The sequence below is a fragment of the Rhinolophus hipposideros genome (assembly GCF_964194185.1).
Source record: "Rhinolophus hipposideros genome assembly, chromosome: 18".
In the NCBI taxonomy this organism is placed as follows: Eukaryota; Metazoa; Chordata; class Mammalia; order Chiroptera; family Rhinolophidae; genus Rhinolophus; species Rhinolophus hipposideros.
Window position 1 is genome coordinate 45,743,138 of NC_138064.1, and position 27,323 is coordinate 45,770,460.

General features: G+C 40.0%; 1 protein-coding gene across 4 annotated transcripts in view; it reads left to right on the forward strand.

The window, feature by feature from the left end:
* Positions 1–27,323, forward strand: part of MAGI2 (membrane associated guanylate kinase, WW and PDZ domain containing 2) — a 1,330,546-nt gene that overhangs the window by 1,200,807 nt on the left and 102,416 nt on the right. For all 4 annotated transcript variants that reach the window (XM_081079965.1, XM_081079966.1, XM_081079968.1 and 1 more), the window contains 2 exons: positions 22,280–22,465; positions 24,985–25,120. In XM_081079965.1, coding sequence (XP_080936091.1) covers positions 22,280–22,465; positions 24,985–25,120 — 322 coding nt within the window. The remainder of the gene's footprint in view (positions 1–22,279; positions 22,466–24,984; positions 25,121–27,323) is intronic.

Genomic DNA, 27,323 nt, shown 5'->3' on the forward strand with positions numbered 1-27,323 from the left:
CTGGACAAGGAGGTCAGAGGACTGTTGTGTGAGCCTGAGAGTCTGTGGCCCTGGGCACAAAGAAGCCATCCTTAACCCCTCATAAGCCAAATGTTGCTGACCGTCAGCTCAGGAAGAATGCATGATCACAACTAACATTCCCCAACCCCACACCCCCATAAAAACTCCTCATTCATTTTAAACTGGAAAGAATATAAAACAAAGTGAAACGGGAGTTGGTGTGAGGGAAGGAGTGTTCCTGTTCAACAGAATGGAGCCAGATCTGCAAAGGATCTGGGGGGAAAGATGTCCAGGCAGAAGCCTTGTGGTGGGAAGGCGCTCAGCACTGAAGAAATAAATACACAGAAGCCCGGTGCAGCTGTGGTACAGTGAACAGGAGGGTGGCATGAGACCAAGACAGAGGACTTGGCAGGCACAAGACTGCAGGGCTTCGTGTGCCCCTGGGAAGCAGTCTGGACTGTAGTCTAAATCCATTGGAACCATTGGAGGGCTCCAATCAGTAGAGAGAAATCTGACTTATTTTTAAAAGATGAGTCCATCTGCTTGTGGGAAATGAAATTTAGGGAGGAGAGCAAATGTGGAAGCACAAAACACAGTTAGGAGGCCATTAAAACAGCCCTGTGGGTCCAGAGGTAACGGCACCTTCCTCTAAGGTAGTAGCAGTGCGTAGGGGAGAAGCAGAGGACGTCACTTCCTGGGTTCCTCCAAATCTAAGGTTCTGTGAGTCTGCACAACAGGTGACAGTCAGAGGTCATGTTTCCCTTCCACTCATTCATCTTTGTTGATACTCAGCCTTCCTGGGCAGTTTTCTTTTCAGTGTACTATTCCAGAAGTCACTGAGCAGCCAGCAAGCAGTAGGACAAAGGAGGTGATAGGAAAACTTGTTCATTTCTCATGTTGACGTCATTTAGCTCAAAACATTGTGGATAGAAACACCAGAATTGAGAGCATTAAGAGAAAAAAATAATGGAGTCATGTTGTGGTCCTAAAATTCTTATAAATTGTGGTTGTTTCTAACCCATGGTGTGGGAGGGAGGTGTGTGTGTCAAACAATACTCAAGAAATCAAATTATTAGAATGAATAAGAACTTTTCATGATAAACTTAATGTTATCAAAACACCACCTGAACTAAATGGAGAGAATTGCCCTGGTTAGCTTTAGCTTTGACAAATTCAAGAGTGAAAACTATAGAAGCGTTAAACCTCGGTGAATATGTGCAGAAGCTAAATTACCTCCATCTGAAAGTACAATTTCATTTCTCTTTTTCTTCATGATACGCTGAAGAAATAAATCCAATCTTTAAGCATAGAGCAAAAGCAGAATTCTGTCAGTAAGATGGATTCACCAAGATTAAAAGGACATAAGACTAAAGATTTTCATGAATTATATCAACAGCCTTCCAATAATTATTTACATTTGGAGAAAATGTTCACAGAGAGCTTTTGTGACTCTTCCAGTCAGTCAAATTGTTCACTGGGGCAGGATACCTAAAGGACTGGAATAAAAATAAAAGTGTACCACCATGATGAAAGTGTTAAGCATGTATTTAAGGTCTCAGCTCTGTTTGAAGTGTGACAGCATTATTGGTAAACATATAGGAGAATGTGTGTGTGTGTGTGTGTGTACATGCATGCATTTACTACAGAAAGAAACCACAAACACTTTTTCTACTGCAAATAAAATCTATGCATGGGTAGATTTGGAAAACAACAGGTGCAAATACTTATAATTAACATGTGAATTTTTTCTTCCTAACAAGTGACATTGGACTGACCTCTAACAGTAATTATAACCATTTTCAAAATGGTATTATTTTACATCACCCTGGAGATTGGAAATACATTCTAGAGTTCATGATGCCTCCTGACTCCTTTTTTCACATATTTATTTCTTTTCAATTTAAGGAGTTTGAAATGCAAGTTACCCCCATGTTCTGTGGGAAGAACAGCTATTACACTGATGGCATGTGGAGTTTACAGTATGTAATTTGCAATATGCACCTAAAAGGTTTCTGAACCTGATTCTGTTTCATGCTTAACTTCTGTAATAATTTTGAACTCATAATTTTGAAAAGAAATGCTAGGTGCCTCATGAATGATAAAGAGCCATATCCTTGTGCCACACTTCCTCCACCGTCAGAATATCCAGGGTTCTTGGGCTCTCTGAGGCTGCGAGAACATGAGAGTATCAGGTTCTCAAGCGTCACAGTCATTCCCAGAGCTCTGTCACTTTTCTCTTAGTGTCTTCCACTCGGCCCAAGGTCCTCGAACACATTCGTGATTTTTCTCATGCTTACGGAAGACTTATCATTGGCGGACAGAGTGCTAGTATGCCTTTGGTAGGCACACCGTCACCATTAGGTAGTGACATGGTTGACAGCCCAGGTGCCAAAATCTACGGCCTGGATTTGAAACCTGGCTCAATCGTTTACTAGCTATGTGACCTTGAGGCAGTTACATGACCTCGTTGGGCATCAGTTTCCTCAGCTGCAAAGAGAAGATCATTTTAATACCTGTGTCGTAGGGTTGCTGTGAGGATTGAATGAATGAGTACATGGAAGTACTTAGAACAGCACTGGCTCAGAGTAAGTACTAAATGTGTCACTGTTGCGGTCTAGACCACCATCCCTGCTAGGAATTGTCTTTGCATTCCATCAGCTCACTCTTCTTGGCTAGCGCAGAGTTCACACTGGCTATCAGTTCAGTCATAGGCCAGAGCAGCTAAATCTGGGCAGCGGGTGAGTGTCTCTGAGAGCCAGCGCCCCCTCCCCACATGCGGACCTTCTGGGAGCACAGTCTTCCCCACCCCCACCTCCCTGCTGCCCAGCTCAGCAGAGGAGCAGTTAGAGCCGTGGCAGCCCTGCTCTTGCTGAGGTTTCAGGGTGGAGGTCTCCCCAGAATTCACTAGCCAATCAACTAGAAAAGTCACAGGAAACATCAAAATTCAGACCTGAAGCTGTGCCTGTTAGAATGTGTCTGGAAATATTACCTACGTCCCTATTGAATATATCAGAGAAGAGAGGAGAGGTGAAGAACCCAAATGTAAACTTCCCCACCCTGAGGGCAATAAAAGAATGATCTTCCATAGCTTCTTCAGCCCAAGCAACAACTTACCAGCAATGCCAGATGTTTAACCAGTTGAGAACTTGGAAGGGGGGGTTTCTGGCTTATTATTGCCTGGCATTTAGTCGGGCTTTTTACCAAAGCCTCACTTTTTTTTTTTCCAAAACATTATTTCCAAAAAAACTTAAGAAGAAATGTTCTTTATATCAATTAATGCAATTAAAAAGCATACTACTTCCTTCCAAAGCCAGTGACTCAGTGGGTCACCTATTGTGTGGGAATAAACAGATATTAGAAGCTTTCTATCCGAGGTACAGGAATATCCTTCCTGGTTTAAAGTGAGAGTACTCAAGCTTCCTGAGCGTTTTGTCCCATTGTCCAAAATACTATTTTTTTCAGACCTCAAAATTGGATCCAAGGGAAAAACAAAGTGGTTTGCAGATCAGAGCCTAGGACAAGAGTTAACTATAACAGGCAATTGCATTTTAAATTCCTAACAAGATTCAAATTTATAAACAAAGGTGTTCATTGCCATCTTACTGATAAACAGAAAATTGGAAACAATGTTAGAAGCTTCTCAAAACCTAGAGACTTTGGTATATTTGGAAAGTTCAAGGCATTCGCTGCCGTTCACTACCTGTTGTCACACTCGCTGAGGCCTGTGTACACAGGATGAAAAGACTCACGTAGCCTTCTGACTCCTAGTGGATCAAACACTTGCTCTATAAAAGTGTACCTGTGGCCATATGCAGTGGGGTTGGCAGGTTGGGCTTTGGGCCTCCCCAGCTCATGTCTGAGTCCTGGCATCCAGGTTTTATTACAGAGCTGTAACCTGTCCTTACAGGGGCTTCCTGCTTTCCTAACAGACGTTCCCAGGAAGGGCTTTGGCACAAGCGATGACGTAAAAGTGACCCTTAGTCACCTGCTTTTCTGTAATTTGTCAGGAAGGTTTTGTTGGAATTTATGGGGTAGATGTACTTGGGCAGCTTGGACATGGGTGATGGAGGCTGGCAGCCTGTTGGGAGAATTTGTAAACTTAGATGCAGGCCCATAACAAGCTGTGAATAGAACATAGTCAGGACAGCAGCCATAGCAGCAATCAGAGCTGTCAACCAGAGGGGAACTATCACTTTAACCCTTCTTTCTTTTATTCGTATTCATCTATTCAACAGCGATGCCTCAGTTTTCTGTGTCTTTATTACAAGCGCATTACCAGTCAGCACGCTGCTGGCCTCCTAACAATCTTACAGCTCTGTGCTGGTGCTGAAAATCTTTGTTTCTATGCATGTGCTTTCTCTGGCACAGGTTGGAGTACAGACTTGGTCACTTGGCTTTTCCTAAGGCCCGCTGCAATCCAGTTTTAAGAAAGTGTCCCTTATCTCTGGTGAAATGCCCCGATGATTTTCTCTATGCAAAGACCTCGGTGATGTCCGTAGGCTTTGGAGTTTAAAACTTATTCTAGAGATTCAAAACCTTAGCTAGCAGGTCTTTCCTGACAGTTTAAGAAAAGATGAAATAAAACTGAACAAGCCGTGAAGCAGGTTAAGATTTTTCCCACTAAAACTCACCCCATCAATTGTGCAATCTTAGGGGTGTTCACATACGCACGTGAACTTAGGGCTGGTACAAATTAAAGCCAGAAGCTGAGGTTTCTGTGGTCCTGCCATAATACAAGGAGGTTTAAAGTAACTAAAAAGTGCCTTGGACAACAAGCCTGATCCTCACTCCAACTTATCCAGTAACTACTGTGTCCCTTGAGGAAGTTACATGGTCTTCCTATGCCTTCCCCTCATCTAAAATATAAGGGGAAATGGACTGAACAGCCTCTTCCAGCTCTAAAATATCTTATGCCATGAATCAGCATGGAAAATAAGGTATTAGTTTAGTTCTGTCTGTGTGTGTAAAAAGCTTTGGGTAAGTTTGAGGTCTGGGTCATATTTTTCATTGGCTTAAGCTATCGTTTTAAACTTGTATTACTTTCATTTTTGATTACGTTTTGAAGATAGCTCCTAACACTTTCTTTTGTTCATCTCACACTCCATCAAGAAATTATCTGAAACAAGCACTGCACTTAACTACACTAAACCAGCTCCCTTTTTAAGACAATTTAAGGCAATGTTTTCTTCCCTTTTTTCGCTTCCTGGCACACTTGAAAAATGATAGCATTTGTGTACCACACTGAGGTAAAATGAGTGAAGCTACTGGAGGCAAAGGGCAAGCTCCCCAGGGGGCTCTACCCCCAAACCTCACCCAACCCTCCTCAGGAGGCAGTCTGCTGTCATGGCACACCTGTAACCTGCAGTGGCACACTTATTTTAATGGCCCATAGTTATAAAGTTTTGCCCTAAAGTGAAGCTTCTGAAGATCAGCAACCAATAAGCACCTCATCTTTCATTTTATTGTTTTAAGTTGTGGCAGTGGATTTTCTCCAGACCTCCATTATTGAGGTTTTTTTCATCGATCATCTTAAAAACATAGGTAATTGGTGCAACTGGTGCTGATGCTGCATCTTGACCTTCTCTAATTCACTGTAAACTTAGGTCAAATCAATGTTCTATCCCCAAAAGTCATTACTAGAAAGTTACGTAGGTCATACCCATGCAGTTGAATATGAGAATTAGAAAGTGAGTCTCATTCATTTCTCTATTTCTCATTGGTTTGCAAAAGCAAGTTTCCTTTCAGAGTTCTTAACCAGCTTTGTAACATGTAGTATTCCCTTACTCCTTAAACAAATCTCTGCTGTGGATTCCTGCAAGGACACAGTGCTTTTGCTCTGAGCTTTATGCCGAGCGTACATAGCTTATTCAGGAGGCATGATGGTATCACCCACACCGTTAATGTGAGTGCTTTTATAACAGAAGAAATACGGGGAGTAGGGGGACATTACATAAAATGCCAGCTTTCCCCCAAAATATCTAGCTTCTAAATATGACTCATGAAACTATAAAATACGCAAGTGTCTTCATAACCTTTTGGAAAATCTACATGTACAAAAGAGAGAAGATTATGTTGATAGTCTTCACTGACGTACGTGTTTTAAATCAAATCAGTCTTTTCACGGTTATTGGTGTGACTTATTAATACTTTCTGCTTCAAGAGATAGCTAGGAGCTAGGGTAGGCTATTGATGCAAAGTGAATCAAGAAAAGCAGCCGTTTCTATGTACAATCCAATCTTCTTATAATGTGTCCTTGATCATAGCACCCCTGATAAAACTACCGTGTTTCCCTGGAAATAAGACCTAGCCAAACTAATGTATCTAGCCAGATGCATCAGCTCTAATGCATCTTTTGGAGCAAAAATTCATATAAAACCCGGTCTTATTTTACTATAAGACCAGGTAAGATATAATATAATATAATAATATAATATAATATAATATAATAAACATAACATAACGTAATATAATATATACCGGGTCTTATATTAATTTTTGCTCCAAAAGATGCAATAGAGCTGATTATCCAGCTAGGTCTTATTTTTGGGGAAACACGGTACTTGCAGGGTAAAGTTCAAAGATCCAAGACCCTAGGTAATCTAGACACAGCCACTTTCTACCAACAGTTCCTCATGGGTCCATTCTACCACAGCTGGTTTAGTTACTTAGCCCTGAAGACAGCTTTTGTTTTGCTGTTCCAGTGTCCACATTTTGCCTGCTGCCACTTGGAATATCTCCTCTTATCCAGCAATAAATTTTATCAAGCTTGCTCCCAGAAATCTTACCTGTATTTCATTTTCACAGCAACACTATGAGGTGAAGACTGCTGACCCACAGTAAACATCTCTCGCAAGCAGCTCAAAAATCTCTTAATCTCTTCACAGACTTTGCCTGACCCCTCACCTTTCTCCCCTAAGTGTTTTCATTAATTCTTATATGGAATTCTTGTCTGTAAACCCCTTCATTGTTGACTGCTCCCTGGCTTCCATCTATTATGTCTGTTATTACTATCTATTATTGCCATTTTACTTTTCATGTGTTGTTTTGCATCCCCTAAATAAATCGTAAGTTCCTTAAGGGCAAGAAGAGATGACATCCCTTTGAATCCGTCAGTTCCTGGCAGCATGATTTTCAAAGATTTGTCACCTAATTTACATTGATGGGATTGGACTGGATCCAGCACTGTCCTCATCACAGTAAAAGGGCGATGTGCTCTGCTCTTACTTTCCCTGCACATGAACCTAGCCATTCCATTCCTCAAAGGCAGCAAGACATATCTCTGAGTATGGGCAAAGCAACAGAGGGTCACTTGTGAGGAGGAATTGTGTGCAAGCTGGTCCTTGTACAGCATGAGAAATTGCAGTATAATAAAGGAGAACTGGAACAGTGTCCCAGAATACAAATTTCCCATTAGTTGTTCTCAGCTTGAGTAAATGATTCAATAGCCAGTTCAGGGCCAGGTGAAGGCTTAGATGAGGGAGCCATCTAAGAAATCAGGTGGGGGGAGGGCGGGCAGTCTCCATACCTCTGGGCAGCCCTCTAGTTGGAAGCCTCTGGCTTGCAAAGCACTTGTCCTCTGAAGGGCCAGGCTGGCAACCTCAGATGCTCACTTTTCACCTCATCTTGGCACTGACTCTTCCTGGAATTGCCATCCGTCAGTGTGAGCACCACCTCAGCGATAGTTATATCGTCCTCAACAGGAGGGTTTGGACAGCATCCCAAGCTTCTTAGAAAAGAAAGCATCACTTCAAATTATTTATTCATTTCACAGCCCTAATTAACAAAGCAACCCATTTCAGTTCTGAATCATATTACTTCTTTATAGGATCATACCCAGCTAAAACCAGAATGAAGACGACCCATTGATTAAATTCCATTTGTTTCAATCCTGGGCATGATTTGTTTTGTTCCCAAATTTAAACCTGGCTGCCTAGGCCCTACCAGTAAGCAGACAAGCAGACAAGAATTGCATCAAACTCTGAATATTCTGGTGTCTGAACTTTGATTCATCTATTAACTAAAATGGAAAGACGCATGTAAATTTGTTGGGACTAACAAATTTTAAGATCATTAAATTGTAAAAATAAATCTACAGAGAAGCACCGTCATTGTTATTTATTCTCAAGAGGAGCAATGCAATCTACCAAAAAAATCTGTGAGTGCTCACAGTGCATTTTTTTTAAACTCTAGATCATTTTTCTTATTGTTTGAATGGAGCTCATAAATCACAAGTTTTCCCCACTAGGGAATCATTTTTCAGGAAGATTTTTATTATGGTGTTCAAAGACTCTCCAGGCAGCAGCAGAGGGTGAATGTGTAGATGTCTTCTTACCTTCAGCTATTCGGTTGTCTTAAAAGCTCGTAAGTGGGTGATCAGTAGCTGTTCCCTCTGGGCTTATGTCCTGCAGCTCCTTGTTATTCACTAGATGGTACAGGGAGCATGTATCTGCAAAGACAGCCCAGACTTCCTGTACAGGGTCACGCTTTACTGGTGGAAAATGCCTATCACTCTCCCATGGGCTTCAAACAAATTCTAAGCCTGCAGGTAGGTCACTTTTACAGAGACATTTTCTTTATAATCTATTCAGGGACTCGTGTTGGATTCGATTCTCTGTAATTTTATTTTTCTTCTTTCTTCCCAACAATCAGCCACATAAGAAAAGCCTATTCCACATTTACAACCATTTTAAAAGCAAGTTGTTAAGAGAACACAGTAATGTTATTTACCACTATTTTTCAGCTATGTTGAAAGAATGTTATTAGGAAATATTTTCCCCATTTGGACTGGGAAAAATAGCATTTCTTTTTGAGCCCCCAGCTATCACCAAGGACTCAGGGAGTACTTCTACCCAAACTCCTTCCTGCCATACCAAATCCTGATAAAAGCTCTTTTTATTTATTCATTTGACCACCAATAGTTTTGAAATTTAAACTGGATTATTTTCCCCCCAAGCTATTTACAGTATTTGGTGGAAATCATTTCTACTGATTAATCAGTCACCTTTACTGGGTGATGATCATTAGGCATTCCTAAAGTGTAGATGGTGCCCCCAAAAATTAACTAAATAGTAGGGCCTGCTATTTGCATTTTCCAGTCTGATCTCTTCCAGGACTTAGTTTTGTAAGCCAGGCAAGTGTTTACTCCACAAACATGCCCAGATGTTGGGCAACTGATGAACCCATCTGCTTTCAGGGGTAAAACACCTCAAACCTTCTGTTCGGGAACTGTTCATTACAAAAGTGTACATTTATGGACTCATCACAAGAGGAGGAGCTCCCAGGAAGCAAGGAAGAGCACACAGCTTACAAGGTTTTGCCCTGTGGTTGGTTTTCTGGCACAAAGCAGTTGAGATAACATGAGGTAGAATATTCCAACTTAAAAATCTTTATTTGAATTTTTTTGAGACTTGCTAGATATAAACAACAAGATGAAAAATAGCTCACATTCCAGTAAGTCCTTGATAAAATTAAAATACAATAAAACCTGGTGGCCAAGTGTCTTAGTTCATTCAGACTTCTATGATGGAATACTATAAACTGACTGTCATCTAGGCAACAGAAATTTATTTCTCACAGTTCTGGAGGCTGGGAATGCAAGATCAAAACTCTAGCAGTTCTGATGTCTGATGAGGGCCAGCTTCCTTGTTGGTAGACAGCCATCTTCTCGTCTTCTCGCTATTCTCTCACAGGGCTGAAGGGAGGTCTCCAGGGTCCTTTTATAAGGGCATTAATCCCATTCATGGGGGCTCCATGCCCTAACCAGCTCCTAATCCCACAACGTTAGGGATTAGGTTTCAACATAAGAGTTTAAGGAAGACACAAGCATCCAGTCTTCCACCAAGTTATCCACTGATATCGTGCTCCCTAGTGCTAAATGGCTAAGAGCAGGCTGATGGGCCTGGCTCTCAGCTCCCATCATTGTGGACAATCACAAGCTTTACCTAAATTCATATTGTATTTTGATTTATGCACAACTGCATTTTCACTCTTGAGAGACTAAGGCAAGTTGTTACCCAGGTATGCTTTCCAGATCTGAAACTTGACTATGTCAGGCCCTCCCCAGCTCCTTACCCCACCCCCAACTGCCATTGCCAATGACGTAGTTGAGGTTCTGGATTAGCACTGCCGTAGAACTTTATGTAATGATGGTGGTGTCCTATTCTGCATTACACAGCACTGCAGCCATTCGCCACATGTGGCAGTGGAGCACTTAAAATGACGCTACTGTAGCTGAAGAATAAAATTTTTAATTGTTTTTTATTTTGATTCATTTCAGTAGCCATGTGTGGCTAGTAGCTACCTGTTGGACTGCACAGTTCTGGAGTGTGGTGGTGACCTTAAGTGGCTTCCCTTCCTCCAGCCTTCTTCCCACCCTCCTATCCTGCGGTTCACCCTTCACACTGCCACAGGGGTACTCTTTCTAAAACAAGTCAATGACACCATTTAACTTTCCTAATTCATTAGTGACTTCTCATTCAGCTGTAAAATTCCAAGTTCCCTGGCACAACCCATAAGCCCTTTCACGATCTGCCCCACGCTACCTTCATTCCAGGTCTCCCTATTTGTCCCCAATGCACTCCAAAATACAGACTCTGCTAATCCACACATCTGTGTCTTTGCAAGTCACATCACCTGTGACTGTGATGCCCTCCCCATCTTTGCACACCTGGAAAAGTCCTGTTCATCGTTTTAAATGCAGACGAAGCAGCATTTCCTGTCTGAAGTGTTCCCTGACCCCCTCCACTCACCCCTTCCCACCTCCTTTCTCCTACTCATTCCACGTCAGTTCTTTTTGACTTGCTGCTATTTATTTCCATGCAAAACGTCCTCTTTATTAACCCCTGTTTTTTCATTTTTTCTCCCGTTTTTAAGGTTTAATTGTATATAGTAAATGTTACGCTTTTTAGTATCTAGTCTGTGAGTTTTGATAAATGTGTTGAGTTATATAACAAGGAAGTCAACGCCTCCAGCCACCCCCAGCCCTGGCAACCACGGCTTTGTGTTCTGTTCCATAGTTTCACTTTTCCTATGTAAATGGAATCATACAGTATGTAGCCTTTTGAGTGTGGCTTCTTCCACTTAGCATGACACATTTTAGATTTATCTGTGTTGTTTCATGTGTCAGTATTTGGTGCCTTCATAATTGCTGAATAGTATTACCCTATGTGGATGTACCACAGGTAGTTTATCCATTCCCCAGTTGAAGGATACTTGGGTTGCTTCCTGTTTTGGATGATTATTAATAAAGCTTCTGTGAACCTTTTCGTATAGGTTTTTGTGTGAAAATAGGTCTCTATTTCACTTGGGTAAATACCTAGGGGTGGGAATGCTGCTTCATAGAGTGCAGTGGCCGTACCGTGTTGTATTCCCTTCTATGAAGGTTCCAGATACTCCACAGCCTTAGAGCATTTGTTATTTTCAGGCTTTGTTGTTGTTTTAATTTTAGGTGGGTAGTGGTATCTCATTTTGGTTTTAATTTGTATTTTTTCCCTAAAGACTAATGATATTAAGAATCTTTTCATGGTTTTGTTGTTGTTGTCGTCGTCCTTATTATCTTCTTTGGTGAAGTGCTTTTTCACTTTTGGTCTTCCCTCCAGAGTATTTCATTGTGAACAACAAAATACATTTTGAGGCTCTTCAACCCTTCTTTCATTTCTCATGTTGGAGTAATAAAAATCATTTTATGGTGATGATCTCAGGTGAAATTATTACTGTGGCATATGTCTGCTTAGTGAAATGAAAACATATATTTACTACGCTTTAAAACACAAGGGGTGAGAGAAAATACATGTAAGCAGAAATTCCAAAAAAAACTGAAAACATGCAATATTTGGATAAGAAAGATAAGTATAAGAAAAGCTATATGCAATGATGTATATTGCTTTTTATATAGTAAGGAAACTCTGCCATGATTTATTTGGCCATTCAGAGGTCACACTGCAAGTTGTTGCCAAAGTCAATGTATCATCAAGCTCTTCCAGCTCCTGAACACTGTGCTTGGGGGTCTTTTTATATATAGTTTTATCCAGTCATGCAAAATTGCATTATTTCAAGTTAAACATGATATAGCCTGTTAGTGGAACTTTGTCTTCTGTGAGAAAATGAAGAACCAATAAATATTCATGCAATCTGGATACCGTATTGAAAAGGACAGCTGGCTCAGGAGGGATCATTTGCCTAGGTTAGTAGCTGTTTTCATTTACATTAAGAAAATATTGTCAGAAGTTATTATCTACCAGAGGGCTTAGGGGAGGACAATGGAAAGCTGATATTGCACCTGATTGCTTTTGACATTTACCTATTATAACAAGGAAACTGTGAAGATAGCCAAGTGACTTGTTACAAAACACAATTTCAGAAGCTATAAAAGGAAAAAGAAGATGGCAGAGATAGAATATACTGCATCTGAAAAAATGTGAAACATGAATTGTCAGCAACACCTGCTTGTAACTATCAACCATTTCTACAGGGCCTGCTGAGAAATTACTGAGAGCCAAGTGCACTGATGGGAGGGAAGTCTCAAAATGCAGTCAAGATACAGAGAGGAAGGAAGGAAATGTGGTTTTATTGAACATTTTTAACCCGATACCTGGGGGTAATGAAATAGAATTTTGTGACATATTCTGAACCCTTGAAATTAGTTGTCATTCATATTTGTACTGACAGGGCTACAGGAGACAAGAAGACTTGTAAAGTTTGGGTACATAAATTATTGATCATTTTTCTCCCAAATAAATTCCAAATCTCTAACTGGTATACCAAAATATTAACTTTAACAACTGATTTAAATTTATAAACAATAGTTCCAATTTCTATTTAATGATGGTAAAGTGATAACATACTTATCTCTTCCCATTTCTTAGATACCAATAAAATGGTAGTTAATGAAAAAGAAATAGGCATGAATGGGGAACATGTTTTAAAGACCAAAAAGTGGCAACTCATTTTGCAGGACAGATAGCTATTGATTCAATTTGGCAAATTGAGAAATAGTCATATAAGAATATAATTTAGAAATGAGAAGAAGAAACAGCTGAAAGATTTCAAATGTTTGTCTTTAGCTCACAGAACTGGAGAGGACGGGGAGAATTAGGGCAGGAAACAGATTTTTCATTATAAGCATTTGGTTTTCTTTTATTTTTTTAATTTATGTATATATGACTTCAATTAAATTATGTTAATTACAAGAGATTTCCAATCACTAGGAGATAGTACTGTTATTCTGTGTACTTTGCCTTTTTTACATCATGACATGAATTTTGAAATTTTTATACAGTTTTCTCATTTTGGTGGATAATCCAGTATTTCCTAGTAATGATTTGATAAACACTCTAATAAATTATAAATAAAAGAAACCTCTTATTTAGGAGATAAATTTGTCACTATAAAAGTGATCAACTAGTTCTTTGAAAGGTATCAACTAGTGATCTTTGAAAGGTATCAATTAGTTCTTTGCATGTTTGGAATGGAAGTATACACCACATCTCAACCCTGTCACTGTTTTGTTTTCTTGTTTTAAGCCCCTCTCCAAACTTCAGCTTATATCTTTTTCCAAAAGTATATCACAACAAAGTCCTATTTGTCATCCAGACATCACACAAAACTGTTGGGGTCACTTTGGGATTTTTGGTTTTTGTTTTTGTTTTTTTCCTTGGCTTTTGCTTTTACATTTTTTATGCAGATTTCTAAGAATACGCTAATATTTCATTTCATCTTAAATATTTAGAATGTGAGATTTTATTTTCATTATTTTAGAAATAATACACACACACATCAGTGTTTTTATATATATTATATATAATATACCTATGTCATTTTGTTATTATATATATAGTAACTTTTTTTAATTACAGTTGATATTCACTAGATTTTATATTAATTTCGGTGTACAGCAAAGTGATTAGACATTTATATAATTTATGATGTAATCCCCCCAATAAATCTAGTACCCACCTGGTACAACACATAGTTATTACACTATTACTATTTTCCTATGCTGTACTTTGCGTCCCTGTGACTATCGTGTTTCCCCAAAAATAAGACCGGGTCTTATATTAATTTTTGCTCCAAAAGACACATTAGGGCTTATGTTCAGGGGATGTCATCCTGAAAAATCATGCTAGGGCTTATTTTCTGGTCAGGTCTTATTTTCGGGGAAACACAGTATTTTGTAACTGCCAATTTGTACTTCTTAATCCCTTCCCTGTTTTTGCCCCACCCCTTTAACCTCCCCCCCCCCAGCAACCATCAGTTTGTTCCCTGTATCTATGTGTCTGTTTCTGTTTTGATTATTTGTTTATTTTGTTTTTCAAATTCCATATATAAGTGAAATCATACAGTATTTGTCTTTCTCTGTCTTACTTATTCCACTTAGCATAATACCCTCTAGGTCCATCCATGTTGTTAAAAATGGTAAAATTTCATTCTTTTTTTATGGCTGAATAACATTCCATAGTATACGTGTACTACATCTTCTTTATCCAGTCATCTATTGATGAACACTTAGGTTGCTTCTGTATCTTAGCTACTGTAAATAGTATTGCAGTGTACATAGGGGTGAATTAGTGTTTTGGATTTCTTCAGATAAATACCCAGGAGTGGAACTGCTGGGTCGCAAAGTAGTTATATTTGTTAATTTTTCGAGAAACCTCCATACTGTTTTCCATAGTGTCTGCATCAATTTGCAATCCCACCAACAGTGCGTGAGGGATCTCTTTTCTCCACATCCTCTCCAACACTGTTATTTGCCGATTTATTAATGATAGCCATTCTGACAGGAGTCAGGTGGTATCTCATCGTGGTTTTAATCTACATTTCTCTGATGGTTAGTGACATTGAGCATCTTTTCATATGTCTATTGGCCATCTATCTGTATGTCCTCTTTAGAGAAATGTCTATTCAGTATTATGTCCATTTTTTAATAGGATTGTTTGTTTTTTTGATGCTGAGTTGTATGAGTTCTTTATAAATTTTGGATATTAACCCCTTATCAGGTGTATCATTGGCAAATATCTTCTCCCACTCAATAGGTTGTTTTTTCATATTTTTGATAGTTTACTTTGCTGTGCAAAAACGTTTTAGTTTGATGTAGCCCCATTTGTTTATTTTCTCTTTTGTTTCAGAAAAAAATATTGCTAAGAGATATGTCAGAGGGTTTACTGCTTATGTGTTCTTCTAGGAGTTTTATGGTTTCGGGTCTTACGTTTAAGTCTTTAATCCATTTGAGTTTGTTCTTGTATATGGTGTAAGCAGGTGGTCCAGTTTCATTTTTTACATGTATCTGTCCAGTTTTCCCAGCACCATTAGTTGAATAGAATGTCTTTACCCCATTATATGGTCTTGCCTCCTTTGTCATAGATTAAGTTAGCAAATAGGCAGGGGTTTATTTCTGGGCTCTCTATTCTGTTCCACTGAAGAGTCAAGGACCTTTAAGAATATCCTCAGCAGAAATTATTTGGACTACCTCTTCTAGTGATGTGCATGGGAATGAGAAATGCAGCCACAAGAGACTTGTTCTGCTTCTTCCCTACCACCTTTGTGATCATTTTTCTTGATAGCTTTACCATATTCTCATTTAAATTTTCCACTGCAGGCACTAAAAACAATGGAGTGATGCAAGGAGAAAATATACTATGGGTCTATCTAAATACATAAGATCAATTACATAATTTTCAAGGCCTAGTGCAAAATGAAAATGTGAGGTCCTTGTTGAAAATTATTGATAACATCAAAATGGTGACAGCAGACCATTAAACCAAACACAAGGCCCTTTTGAGTGTGGAGAACTGTGTGACTACACAGGTCACATACCCATAAAACTGGCCCTGTGTCTACAAGCCCATCAAATCTTTTCAAAAAAGCAAACCATTTAACCTAGGCTTGTGTTCCAGGATAGTAGAGCAGTCAAGTAATAGCTAATTACAACTCCTAATTCAGTGAGATTTCTTTTGATTACCAATTCACTCTCAGCAAAGCAAAAGTATACAAGGTAGATATAGCTAAGGGGTGATTTTTTTCTCTCCAGCCATACATACTAAATATTTTCTATATGGTGCCTTCTACCTTTGGAAACATGAGTTCAGCATGGCTCCTGAATTGCTCGTAATGGGCCCCTCTTCCCATTCTCCCTTCTGACCATCTGTTTATTACCAAATGCAGGTAACTAAAGTGTTCAACCACAAAAAAATGACTCCTGGGTGCTGAGGGAAAGTGTAGTCCTTAAAATACCAGCTGCTTAATTTCGGGTCTTGCAACTCATTTAACTATGAATTTCAGGAAACACGTTTTCGTTTTTGGAAAGCTAAATTTCCTAGACTTGTATAGGAAAACAAGTCATGCAGTCTGCTTCTTCTTAACTTTACCACAGTTTTTTAAAACTACCAAACACATGTTTGTTTGTTTTTGTTTGTTTGGTTTGGTTTGTTTTTTTCCCCATGTCTTTGCCCCCTGATGACCAAGAAAGTCTCTTTTGAAGGACCCTGTGTCACACTCTAGGGAAGGACAACACGTAGCTAAATGAGTTTGTCACCATGGAACATATTCATTCAAGACGTCCATGAAGGCGAGACGGAAACTCAGCAAAATTAAGACGAGGCTCTGGTTTTTGAGGGCAGAAAAACAGGATCCTTCACCAGATTATCAAAGAGATATGTGACAATTACTGTAACAATTACTCCTCTGTTGTTCCTATATGTTCAGTGTCCATCTAGAGGAGCTAGGGAAAGGCATCTTATGAGGAATCTCAGGTAGGAAAGCAATTATTGTGAAAGCAGGAGGGACCCCACCTACAAAGCATCTTCTCCTTGTTTCTCTCTTTGTGAATCTGATAGACAATCTTTACCATCATGAGTTTTTCACTAAGAGAGCCAGCACTTATCCTGGTGACACTGCTCCCTCCTCCCAGATGACCTTTCTTCTCCTCGGCACTCTCCACATGCACACGGGGACTCAGTAATGCCACCACACAATCTACTCTTCTCGGTGCATGTTACCTTTACCACCGATTTGCCATTTGCGTTTTAAGTATTTTTATTTGATTATCCCTGGTCTCCTCAACTAGACTGAGTTTCTTGAGGGCTGATACTATGTGTTGTTTCATCGTTGTCTTCCCCACTGGGCCTAGCATTGTGCCTGTATTTCAGAATATGCTATGTAGAGATGTGTTCTTAATGGATTCCTTGATCCTCCTGCCCCAACCCACAATTTTAAAACTAGACAGTAAATAATTTTCATATATTATTTTAAGAAAACCAACAGGAATCATCTAAGTTAAAAAAATTCATTTCGTATCAGGTCACAGATTCAAAACCCAAACTAACTTCATTGGCCCCTTTAAGTTAATGAATGGCATGTTGTTTAACTGACACAAATGAATGGAACTGTGAGTTAATAAGAGTTTAGGCTATTGATTGTCTTTGAAGCATTTATTTTTGTCACACTCATTTTAGAAACTTCTCATTTATAAGTTTGACGTGATTGATGCAGAATCGACTTTCTCTGTTTAATGCTTTCCTTCAGTGCAACTCCACTGTGTGGGATCCATCAACAAAGAGATAACTAAATGCAAACAGAATCATGGGCTTTTCCTTCTCTGAAATGTAATCCATATAATATAACAAGGAAATACGAATAAAATAAAAGTAGGGGATCAAGTGCAGCTAAGAAGTTCAGGGAGAATCCATCACCAAAAATTTCAGAAAGAATCCTTCGCCAAAGCAAGGGAAGTCCTTTAGGCAACTCTCTCATCTTTATGGGAACTGACCCAACGTAGAACACAAGAGCTCAGAGGTTGGCCAGTGGCTGAAGGAGCCTGAAGAGACCCTATAAAGGTCCCATCAGAGAACACAACAGCAAAAAGGGACGCTTGGTGAATCCTGTGGTTGTATGGCTAGAGACCCGAAGAATCCAGGCCTTTAGACGAACTTCGAGAACATCCAGTTGAACTGGGTGTCTCTGATATTTCTACTAAAAATAGTACGTTTTGTTGAGCAGTGCAAAAGAGTCACTGCATCTACAGTAAAATGTAAAACATATTGCAGTATAAATGTACAGCAGTGTTCTACCCAGAAAGAAAGGAAAGAATGAAGGACTTTTTCTCCCCGTAATTTATTTAATTTGCAATTAAAGGGAAATTTCTAACTAGTGATACATTGTCTCCTTCCCAAATATCAGTATGTCCAAAGGCGTGTGACATATTGCAACTTTTCCCAAATATCTGTGTATGCTAGGCACACTGTGTCAAGAAGACTGATCCAAAGACTTGATTTATGTTGCTGCCTGACATGATGTCTGAAAGGCATGCTGTCTAAATGGACTGCACTCAGGCAGCTACCTTAGTCATCAGTTCTCAGAGAATTAATGAGTACCATTTATCCCAATAATAGAAACCAAGGTCAGGGCCTCTTCCATGCTCTGTAATTCCATTAGCAATGCACAGAAAGCACTTAGGTCATAAACTCTCTGGAGCTTATAACTGAGCAAATGGAACTGCATCTTATTTCCAGAGAGAATCCTCTCTGAGCATGCCCCTTGTCAATGATTTGTTGTATATCAACATTCAATGTACTTACATATGCAGGGGAAATGCTGGTAAAGGAAAATGAGGCTGTCTTCAACTGCCAAGAGTTTCAAGTACTGTTTTTATTAAGGTAAATGCCAATAAAAAACAATTGTATTAAAATTATATCAGGTATTTCCAATTACTGGACATGCATTTTTAAATTGTCTATTCACTCAGATTTTAGGTAAGCACTTGATCATTCTATGTGGCTACCAGAGAATTTATTTCAGTTTTCATTCTTTTATTTTGGTTTTCATTCTTTTATTTAGTTTTTATTCTACTCATCCTAATAAAGTCAAAAATGGCCCTGGAAAATAAGAGTTATCATCATAAGCAAATAATTGGGTTTACAATGAAACTTTCATCTTGAAATGTCAAGCAGCAAGGAGCATGTTTTGCTAAGTGAGGTCTCATCAGTAATTTCCTCACTGCTCATAATTCGAACTGCTTTCAGCCTGCCACATATCAAAAACAGAAGAGAGTAACCCCAAGGTTTGAAGCCATAGGCGTAGGTTTGAATCCTGACTTTGACACTTATTTGTTTTATGGTCAATAAAGTAAGCATAAGTATTATACTTTTACAGCTACGTCACACGGTTGCTATAAGGATTTAAAATAAGTGCCTAGAACAATGCCTGGAAATTAACAAATGATAACTTGTTTTTATTGTTGAGCACATAAAATTGTGTGTGTGTGTGTGTGTGTGTGTGTAATCTTTGTTTTGAAACATTTGGGGTTTTATGCCCTGTAGATTCTAAGTGCTCTACAGTAATGATGGGGAGCAGAGCTATGAATAATTCAAAATAGCAAATCATCCAAATACCATTTGTATGTGTTTTAAAGAATATTTTAAAATTTCATTTCAAATGTGAGTGCTTCTACTGTCCAAAGAAATGACTTCAAATAAAGGGGTGACACGATAATGTGACATCCTAACGAAAGGGATCTGAAGAGCTGTCCGATTTTCCTGTCCCCTCCTCCTCTCTCTTTCTTTCCCCTTCTCTTTTCTCCTCACCTTCTCACACCTGCCTGTCTGTCCAAAGACAGCTGCTGCAAGCAAAGAACCCGCTTCAAGCAAAGTTTCTGCCTCCCACTGTCCCCTGGATCAGGGCCGCTGGTGAAGTGTTTCTGATTCCCCGCTTAGAGGCCGGATGCAGTCACCAGATAAAAAGCCAGGTGCTCATGAAGCAAGTGCTCACATGGAGGAAGGAGATAGTAGAGTTGAGAGGCAGTGTGGAACCTTGGTTAAAAGCAAAGATGTAGAATCTGACAGGCTGCGTGCGACTCTAAATCCTGGTTGGCCTATACGACCTTGGGCACATTGCTAACCACTTGATGCCTAGTTTCTTCCTCTGTAAACATGTAATGATAATGCTGTCAGGTATCTCACATGATTTGCTAAGGATTAAATTATATATATATATTTCAATGTAGTTATAATTGTGCGTGTGTGTAAGCTCAGTGTGCATAAAGAGGTCTGTATTATGCTGATTTCCCTTTGAATAATAAACTTTTACTTACAAGTTGGTATTTCTCTGCAGAGACCTGCAATATCTCTTTTTGTGAAACCAGAGGAAAACAAACAGGATTCTTGGCCCCGTCTAGTGCCTATATAATCCCCCAAATGCATGTCTTTCCCAAATGGAGCTGTTTTCCTGGTTGATACTTAGGGGATATTGCTCTGGAGCTAGCAAAGTGTCCCTTTCTTTTGAGTGGTATTACAGGGTTACGCCATGTGGAAAGACTTCAAGCTGGTACCTACACACAAGCACACACACATCAAAGTGATATCAGAAACATCAAAAAGGTAATAGTAATAAAAAGAATGAAAGAAAAGTTAATGCTTATAGATCAGTTCGTACATGCCAGGCACTGTTCTGGTCACTTTATACATGATAACTCATTTAATTCTCAGAACCATCCTATGAAGTCAGTGATAGTATTATCTCAATTTTACTGTTGAAAAACAAACTCAGAAAGGTCCAGTAACTTTGAAAAGGTCACAAGATAGATAACAGTATACACATTATGGCCGAGGAAACCATATCCTGTATCGATTCTTCCAGGACACTACTGAACATGAAAGATGGCCATAACAAGGAATGTAAGTTTACTCTAAGTATGGTTGAAGACCACACAACTCCAATACTTATTTCATTGTTAAGTAAATGAATGGGTTCTTGCTCTATTTCTACTTGAGAAATATATTGTCCTATAGACTCTAAGATGATTATTAATATACTTTAAGTAAGGCATTCTTAATGAAAGCCATTAGTGCCTGTGGTAAATAAAAATGTGTTTGAGCTTCCAAAGTGATGAGTTTCACTTCGGAGACACAGGCTCAGCCAATATTTTCATATGCTACCTATAACCTTTCACAATAGAAATATGATCACAGTGCCGGTTCATTAATTCACTGATTGTCCTTCCTCACCATGGTTATTACTGATGTTCCGCCTTTCATTGTAACACATTCCCAAGATTGAGATTGAAGAGGCCCACATCCAGTAGCACAGCAAGTGGGGGAGTGTCTCTTCACCTGTGTATACAGATTAAATCAATATATGACTCCATGGAGAGAGCAACATGACAGTAATTGTCAGGTGATATTCTGGCTGGGGCGTACTGTCTTGACAGGAGAAAGGAAAGGGAACAGATTTCTAAATTGTAAGCTCCTTGAGGGAGGTTACGGGGCACTGTGTACCACTGATATCTGACCCCAGCTAGTTATTCTCGTAGGCATTCAAATATTAACACTGACCGAAACTCACCTGCCAAAAAATCTGTATCCTCATGTACCTGCCTCTCCCCACACATAAATAAATAATAAAAAACAAAACAAATGTTCGTTGTTTTAAAGAGATATCTACTGTACTTCATCAACTCTAATACACATTTTCGTATTTAATGTCTTGAAAATTAGAGAGCATCTAGAGTCAACGGAGTTTCATTGTTTAGTTGGCTAAGTTGGGTTTTTTTTTTCTTTTCTGTGGTACACAAAATAAAGGTGTGTTGTACCATCAATGGCATCTTAGATTTGGTTAAATACATTATATATCAGATACTAGCAAGATCTCAATACCACCTAATAAATGAAAGCAAAAAGTAGAGAGAGTAAGATTTGAAAACTATCAACCTTTAAACTGAAGTTTAGTAGATGAGTGGGAAGTTGTCATAACTTCTTTACCAGCCGGCTGTTTTCTCCTCTATGTAAAATAGAAAAGGGTGGAAATTAAATTCCTGGCACTTATTGGATCTTTCTGAAACTGTATCATTGTCTCTAGAGTATGAGCTCTGTGGGAACAGTGTTTATGCCTATGGTTCTCAAAATTTTGTGTATATTGGAATCTCCTCAAGAGTTTCTTAAAAAGTCCATGACCCTCACCTCCTGCCTGGACATTCTGATTTACAAGGTCCAGGGTAAAGCCCAAAGAGTTGTATTTTTAATCGTACGGTGGTTCAGATACACCCCAAAGTTTGAGAATCCCTGGTCCGTGTTTGGAATTGGCCTGTCACTGCAAAGGACTTAAATTTAGAAACTCTGGTCTCAGTGGTATACACAGGATCACACTTGATAGGAGTGGCTGGATTTCAAAAGACAAATGTGCTGACGAAGGAAGGAATCCTGACATTGCGTTGTTTCCTGTGGGGCTGGGACTCCAAGCTAAAGCGTGTGTTGGTAATACCCCTGATCCCTCTTTCTGTTGGGGATTATTTTAGCTGTGCCCCATAAAATCGGACGCATCATTGATGGGAGCCCTGCCGATCGCTGTGCAAAACTAAAAGTGGGAGATCGGATCTTAGCAGTGAACGGCCAGTCTATCATCAACATGCCCCACGCGGACATCGTGAAGCTCATCAAGGACGCAGGTCTCAGTGTTACCCTTCGCATCATTCCTCAGGAGGGTGAGTGCCTGAGCCAGGTCACAGAGGCCACCTGGCTGCCATCCACATGGTGTCAGACTGTCACGAGTTGACAGTTATTTCCACTTTGGCAAGCATTCACATTCCGTTGCAACTTGTATCCTGTTTTCTCAGTACTAATTTTATTCTGAGATCCAGCTGTGTGACATTGTAGACAAATAGTGTGGATCCCTGGACACTGGGTTATTCAATCATTCCTTGTGGTCCCAGGAGTACTATTTTTATGGTTACATTAAGCCAGAACCCATTTGACAGAGATGATAGAGTTACAAGTCAGAAGAAGAGGGGGAAAAAACAACACATATTCATGTTAACAGTTAAGCTCTGGAGGATTCTTCAAAGTCAGATTGATTTTTAAAAGCTTGAGGAAACTTTGTGGTATAAAGAGAGCTCACTTGAAAACTGTTGCATCTGATAAGAATTTTAAATTCCCAAGTAGCCTTTCAAATTCATCTGTGCAAAGACTCTACCCTGAGGCCTGAAGAGCAGTGAGCATCACAACCCACAGCCAGGCCTTTAGGGGCCACGAAGTTGTAAATTCACCATAAATTCACTATTTCTAGACACAGTGGGTTTGGTACTCGTTTGTAGCTGCTGACTCGTTACGACATTCAAGAGCTCACTGGTGAGTGGATTACACTGTCCCACATGGAAAGTGAGGGCCTCAGTCTCCTGCCCCCTCTGTTTTCCTTAGTCTGCTGATTCTATCTTGGGATACTGACAGGGAGGCACCAAATAGCCACCTGACTTTAAATATAAAGCAGTTGTTCTCAATTGAGGATTTTATCCCCACAGGGGACTTTTAGCAATGTCTAAAAACATTTTTGTTTGTTTGTTTCAGGTGTACAAAACAATGTAATAGTTAGATATTTCACCCCTCACAAAGTGATAACCCCCTCCCCCAAACTATTGCCCCTCTGACATCGTATACAGCTGTTACAATTCCATTGACTCTATTCCCTGTGCTGTACTACATATCCCATGAATATATGTATATATATATGTATATAATTTGTATATATATAATATGTGTATATATATATATATATTAAATTATAGTTGACATTCAGTATTATTCAGCTTCAGCTTCAGGTGTACAGCGCAGTGATCAGGCATCTACACCATCCATAAAGTGATCTCTCCCTAATAAGACAAGTGCCCATCTGATACCCTACAAAATCTTTATAACATTATTGATTATATTCCCCAAACTGTCTTTCATAGCCCCATGGCAATCTTGTGGTTACTGATTTATGCTGTCTAATCCCTTCCCCTTTTCCCTTCCTTCATCCCCACCCCCCTCCCATCTAGCAACCATCAGTTTTTTCTCTGTATCTCTGAGATTATTCTTGATTATTTTTCTCCTTTATTCAGTTCTTTAGATTCTACCTGTAAGTGAGATCATATGGTATTTCTCTGACTGACTTGTTTCACTTAGCATAATTTCTAGAGACGTTTTTGATTGTCGTGACTGGGGTGAGGACACCACTGGCATCCGGTGGGTAGAGGGCAGTACAGTGCACAGGGCCATCCTCGCAGCAAACAATTATCTGGCCCCAAATGTCAGTAGTGCCAAGGGGGAGAAACCCTGATGCAAATGGAGAAGAAATTTAAAATTTGAGGCTGTGAGAAAAAAAAGAGTTAGAGTAAGTTATAAGGGAATGCCAGTAAATCACCTCCCTTTTATCACCCAACTAATAACAACAACAAAAAAAGATGAAAAAGAACACAACATGACCATGGTTTTTTCACTTGTTATCTGGGGACACCATTATGTGTCCAAAATGTTCAATGGGGATTTACTCTAGCAAGATTGCTCACTAAAAATTTGACTTGCTTCTCCATTTTCCCAGTCTGGAATATGTCTGTCTTGCTCTTATTCTAGCATAGAGAAATAATGTCTGCTGAAAATTTCATGCTATTACAGTAAATTCCAAGAAGCAGTTTTAACAAACAACTTAATTCACCTTCTTCTGTCCAGTGCTGTTGTTTTTTCTGGAGAACCATGAAATACAGAGGGTTATTAAGCAATAAGACTAACAGGAAACTGGAAAAAAGATTGTAGAAAGCATTTACTTTTATTGTGCTTAGTTCCTTATCCAAACTTTGGAACACTGGTAAGACTTCTCCTTACACCAAAAAGTAGTGGGTAAGCATTTTCTCTCAGTGAGCAATGCTGGGAAATAGACTATGTTTCAGAGCTTACTCCTTTGAATTATTTTTTTCATAGTTTTAACAGGGCTTTTTTTTTTGTAATCTTACCTTCTGACAAAATGACAAGAGACTGTTCATATCCTTGTTCAGCAACACTTACAACTAAGGAAAGAATACTATTAATTCTGGGAGAAGTACTGGAACTTGCTAAATTTAAGCTGCTGCCTTACAATCTAACAGAAACTGAAATAACCGAAGCCTTGAGTCTTCTAAGGAGGCAGAGTGACCACCTCTGGCCTCCTCTCCCCCTTTATCAGTGCCATCCTGACTGCATTTGCCCGTTGCAGAGCTCAGCAGCCCAGCCTCGGCGCCCAGCTCCGAGAAGCAGAGCCCCATGGCCCAGCCAAGTCCAGCCACCCCCAACAGCCCTGTCGCCCAGCCAGCCCCTCCTCAGCCACTTCAGCTGCAAGGACATGAAAACAGGTAAAGTGTCCTCTGGATTTTCTGATTCTAAGAGGTGAGAGAGGCAGACAGAGAGAAAGAATTTGGGACAGGACAGAACACAGGCAGGAGAGAGATTTGCATGAAGTAGAAATGGCTGTATGCACACACCTTTGTGTAAGTTTGAGATTGTGTGTATGTTATTAATGTGGTTTTAGTAGCAAATACAAGTGTCTGTCCTTCACAAGAAGAGAACTTTTTCTAAAGAAATGGTGAGAGATTGATGAGTAGAAATTAACTAGCTGAAGGGCAAATTAAAGAGAGTGCTGGCAGAGTGAAGAATACCGTGTTTCCCCAAAAATAAGACCGGGTCTTACATTAAGGTTTGCTCCAAAAGACGCATTAGGGCTTATGTTTAGGGGATGTCATCCTGAAAAATCATGCTAGGATTTATTTTCTGGTTAGGTCTTATTTTCGGGGAAATACGGTATATACCAAGGCCCTTTGGCAGGGGGGAGCGAGCAAGCATGCAGGAGGGAAATAAGGCCAATGTTGGGGGTGGCGGGAGGAAGCACTGTTTGAGATGAAGCCAGTGAGGTTATAGGGGTCCTCCCTACAGGGTCTTGTAGGCATGTTAAAGATTTTGATCTTAAGTATAGTGAGAAGTCATTAGAGGGTATAAAGCTGAGGACTGACATCATTGGACCTGCTTTTCAAGATCTCTCAGTGGGCCCCACAGAGAACAGGCGGCAGGCTGCTCAGAGGAAATGCAGGTTAAGCAGTCAGAGATGGCTGCCAGTGTCCATTGAGCCACAAAGGAAGTGGCTCAGAGAATGATAGCAGCGTGGAAGAAGGGAGATGTTGAAGGATTTGTAAGTATCCATGTTAGCATTTTTACCACATTTTACCTTAGAGCAGGGGTGTTCAAACTGCAGCCATGAGCCAACTGCGGCCCATGATCCATTGTTAATTGGCCAGCAGCAAAGTCCAAAAATATATTTAGTTTACTTAAATAAACCAGGTGAGGCAATACGTACTTCACCTCGAGTGAGTGGCCCGGCTGTTTGTGTATTTTACCACATATGGCCCTTGGTGAAAACCGTTGAAAAAAGTTTGTACACCCCTGCAGAGCCTCCTACCCACGATTTAGTTAGGTTCCTCCATTTCTCAGCATGAACAAACATGAGTAAGGCAGTTGGAACTTCCAGGGTAAACAGGACGCCATATAAAAACCGAATTATCTCCTTATTGTGATGTGTGTAACAAGGAACCTGAGTTAGATTGAGCCATTAAGGAAAGAGACGAAGACATGTTTCCGTGTTGTTTTCCCTTCAATGGGAAAAATACAACAGTCCACAGGAACATCTCTGAGAATGAAACCCTCACTGGTCTTTTCCATGATGCTAAAGCTTCCCATCTCCTACCTCCCGTGTTGGTGAAGATGAAGTGAGACCCAGTGTTTGAGTCCCAGAACTCTCTAGGTTCATCACTCACACTGCTGCAAAGCAAATATTTTCAGTAGGCCACAGGTGTTATTTCCATAAGCCCTGTTCTATTCTGATTTCCCTCAGTTGCTTTCGTAGAAAAGCAAATGTCTGTTGTCCTCAGCTGTTTATGGTTTTAATATATTCCAGAGAAGTAAAAAGACTACTCCCCATAAGGCAATGATACAGAAGTAAGAACTTGACAATCCAGAAGAGGAGTAATCCTGGGTGCCTCAGTGATAAGCCCCAGATGTGTTCGCTTTCACCGTATGTTGTTTCGACAGATCACACTGGCGTTCCCCAGGATTCATTTTAGACTCGAGAGGAAGGATTTGAGTGTTCCCGCAGTTCCTGAGCCAGCTTCAGACTCTTCTTCTTGGCTCTGGCCACTGTCGATTAACCTCTCAGCCACAATTCCATCTTCACCTTTCCAGAGTTACACTGACCTGGAGATGGCCTTTTGCTTCCAGCCTTGGGGTGGGTAACTCATCCCAGGTACACAGCTCAGTGGGTAGAATAACAGCTGGACAAGGCCACTGTCCTGCCCCACCTGCTACTAGCTCACCACCCGGACTCGGCCCCTTATCACAGAAGCAATGGTTTGGGGCATATTTTTGCCTGACTACAGAAGTGCCCACTCCAATTCTAGGGCCCTATCCTGCCATTCAGGTTTCCTGGCTTAACTCTGATGACGAGTGAGTGGCTCATTTGCATAGGAATGAAGAAATTCAAGAATCTTGCAGATACAACCATTTTCCTAG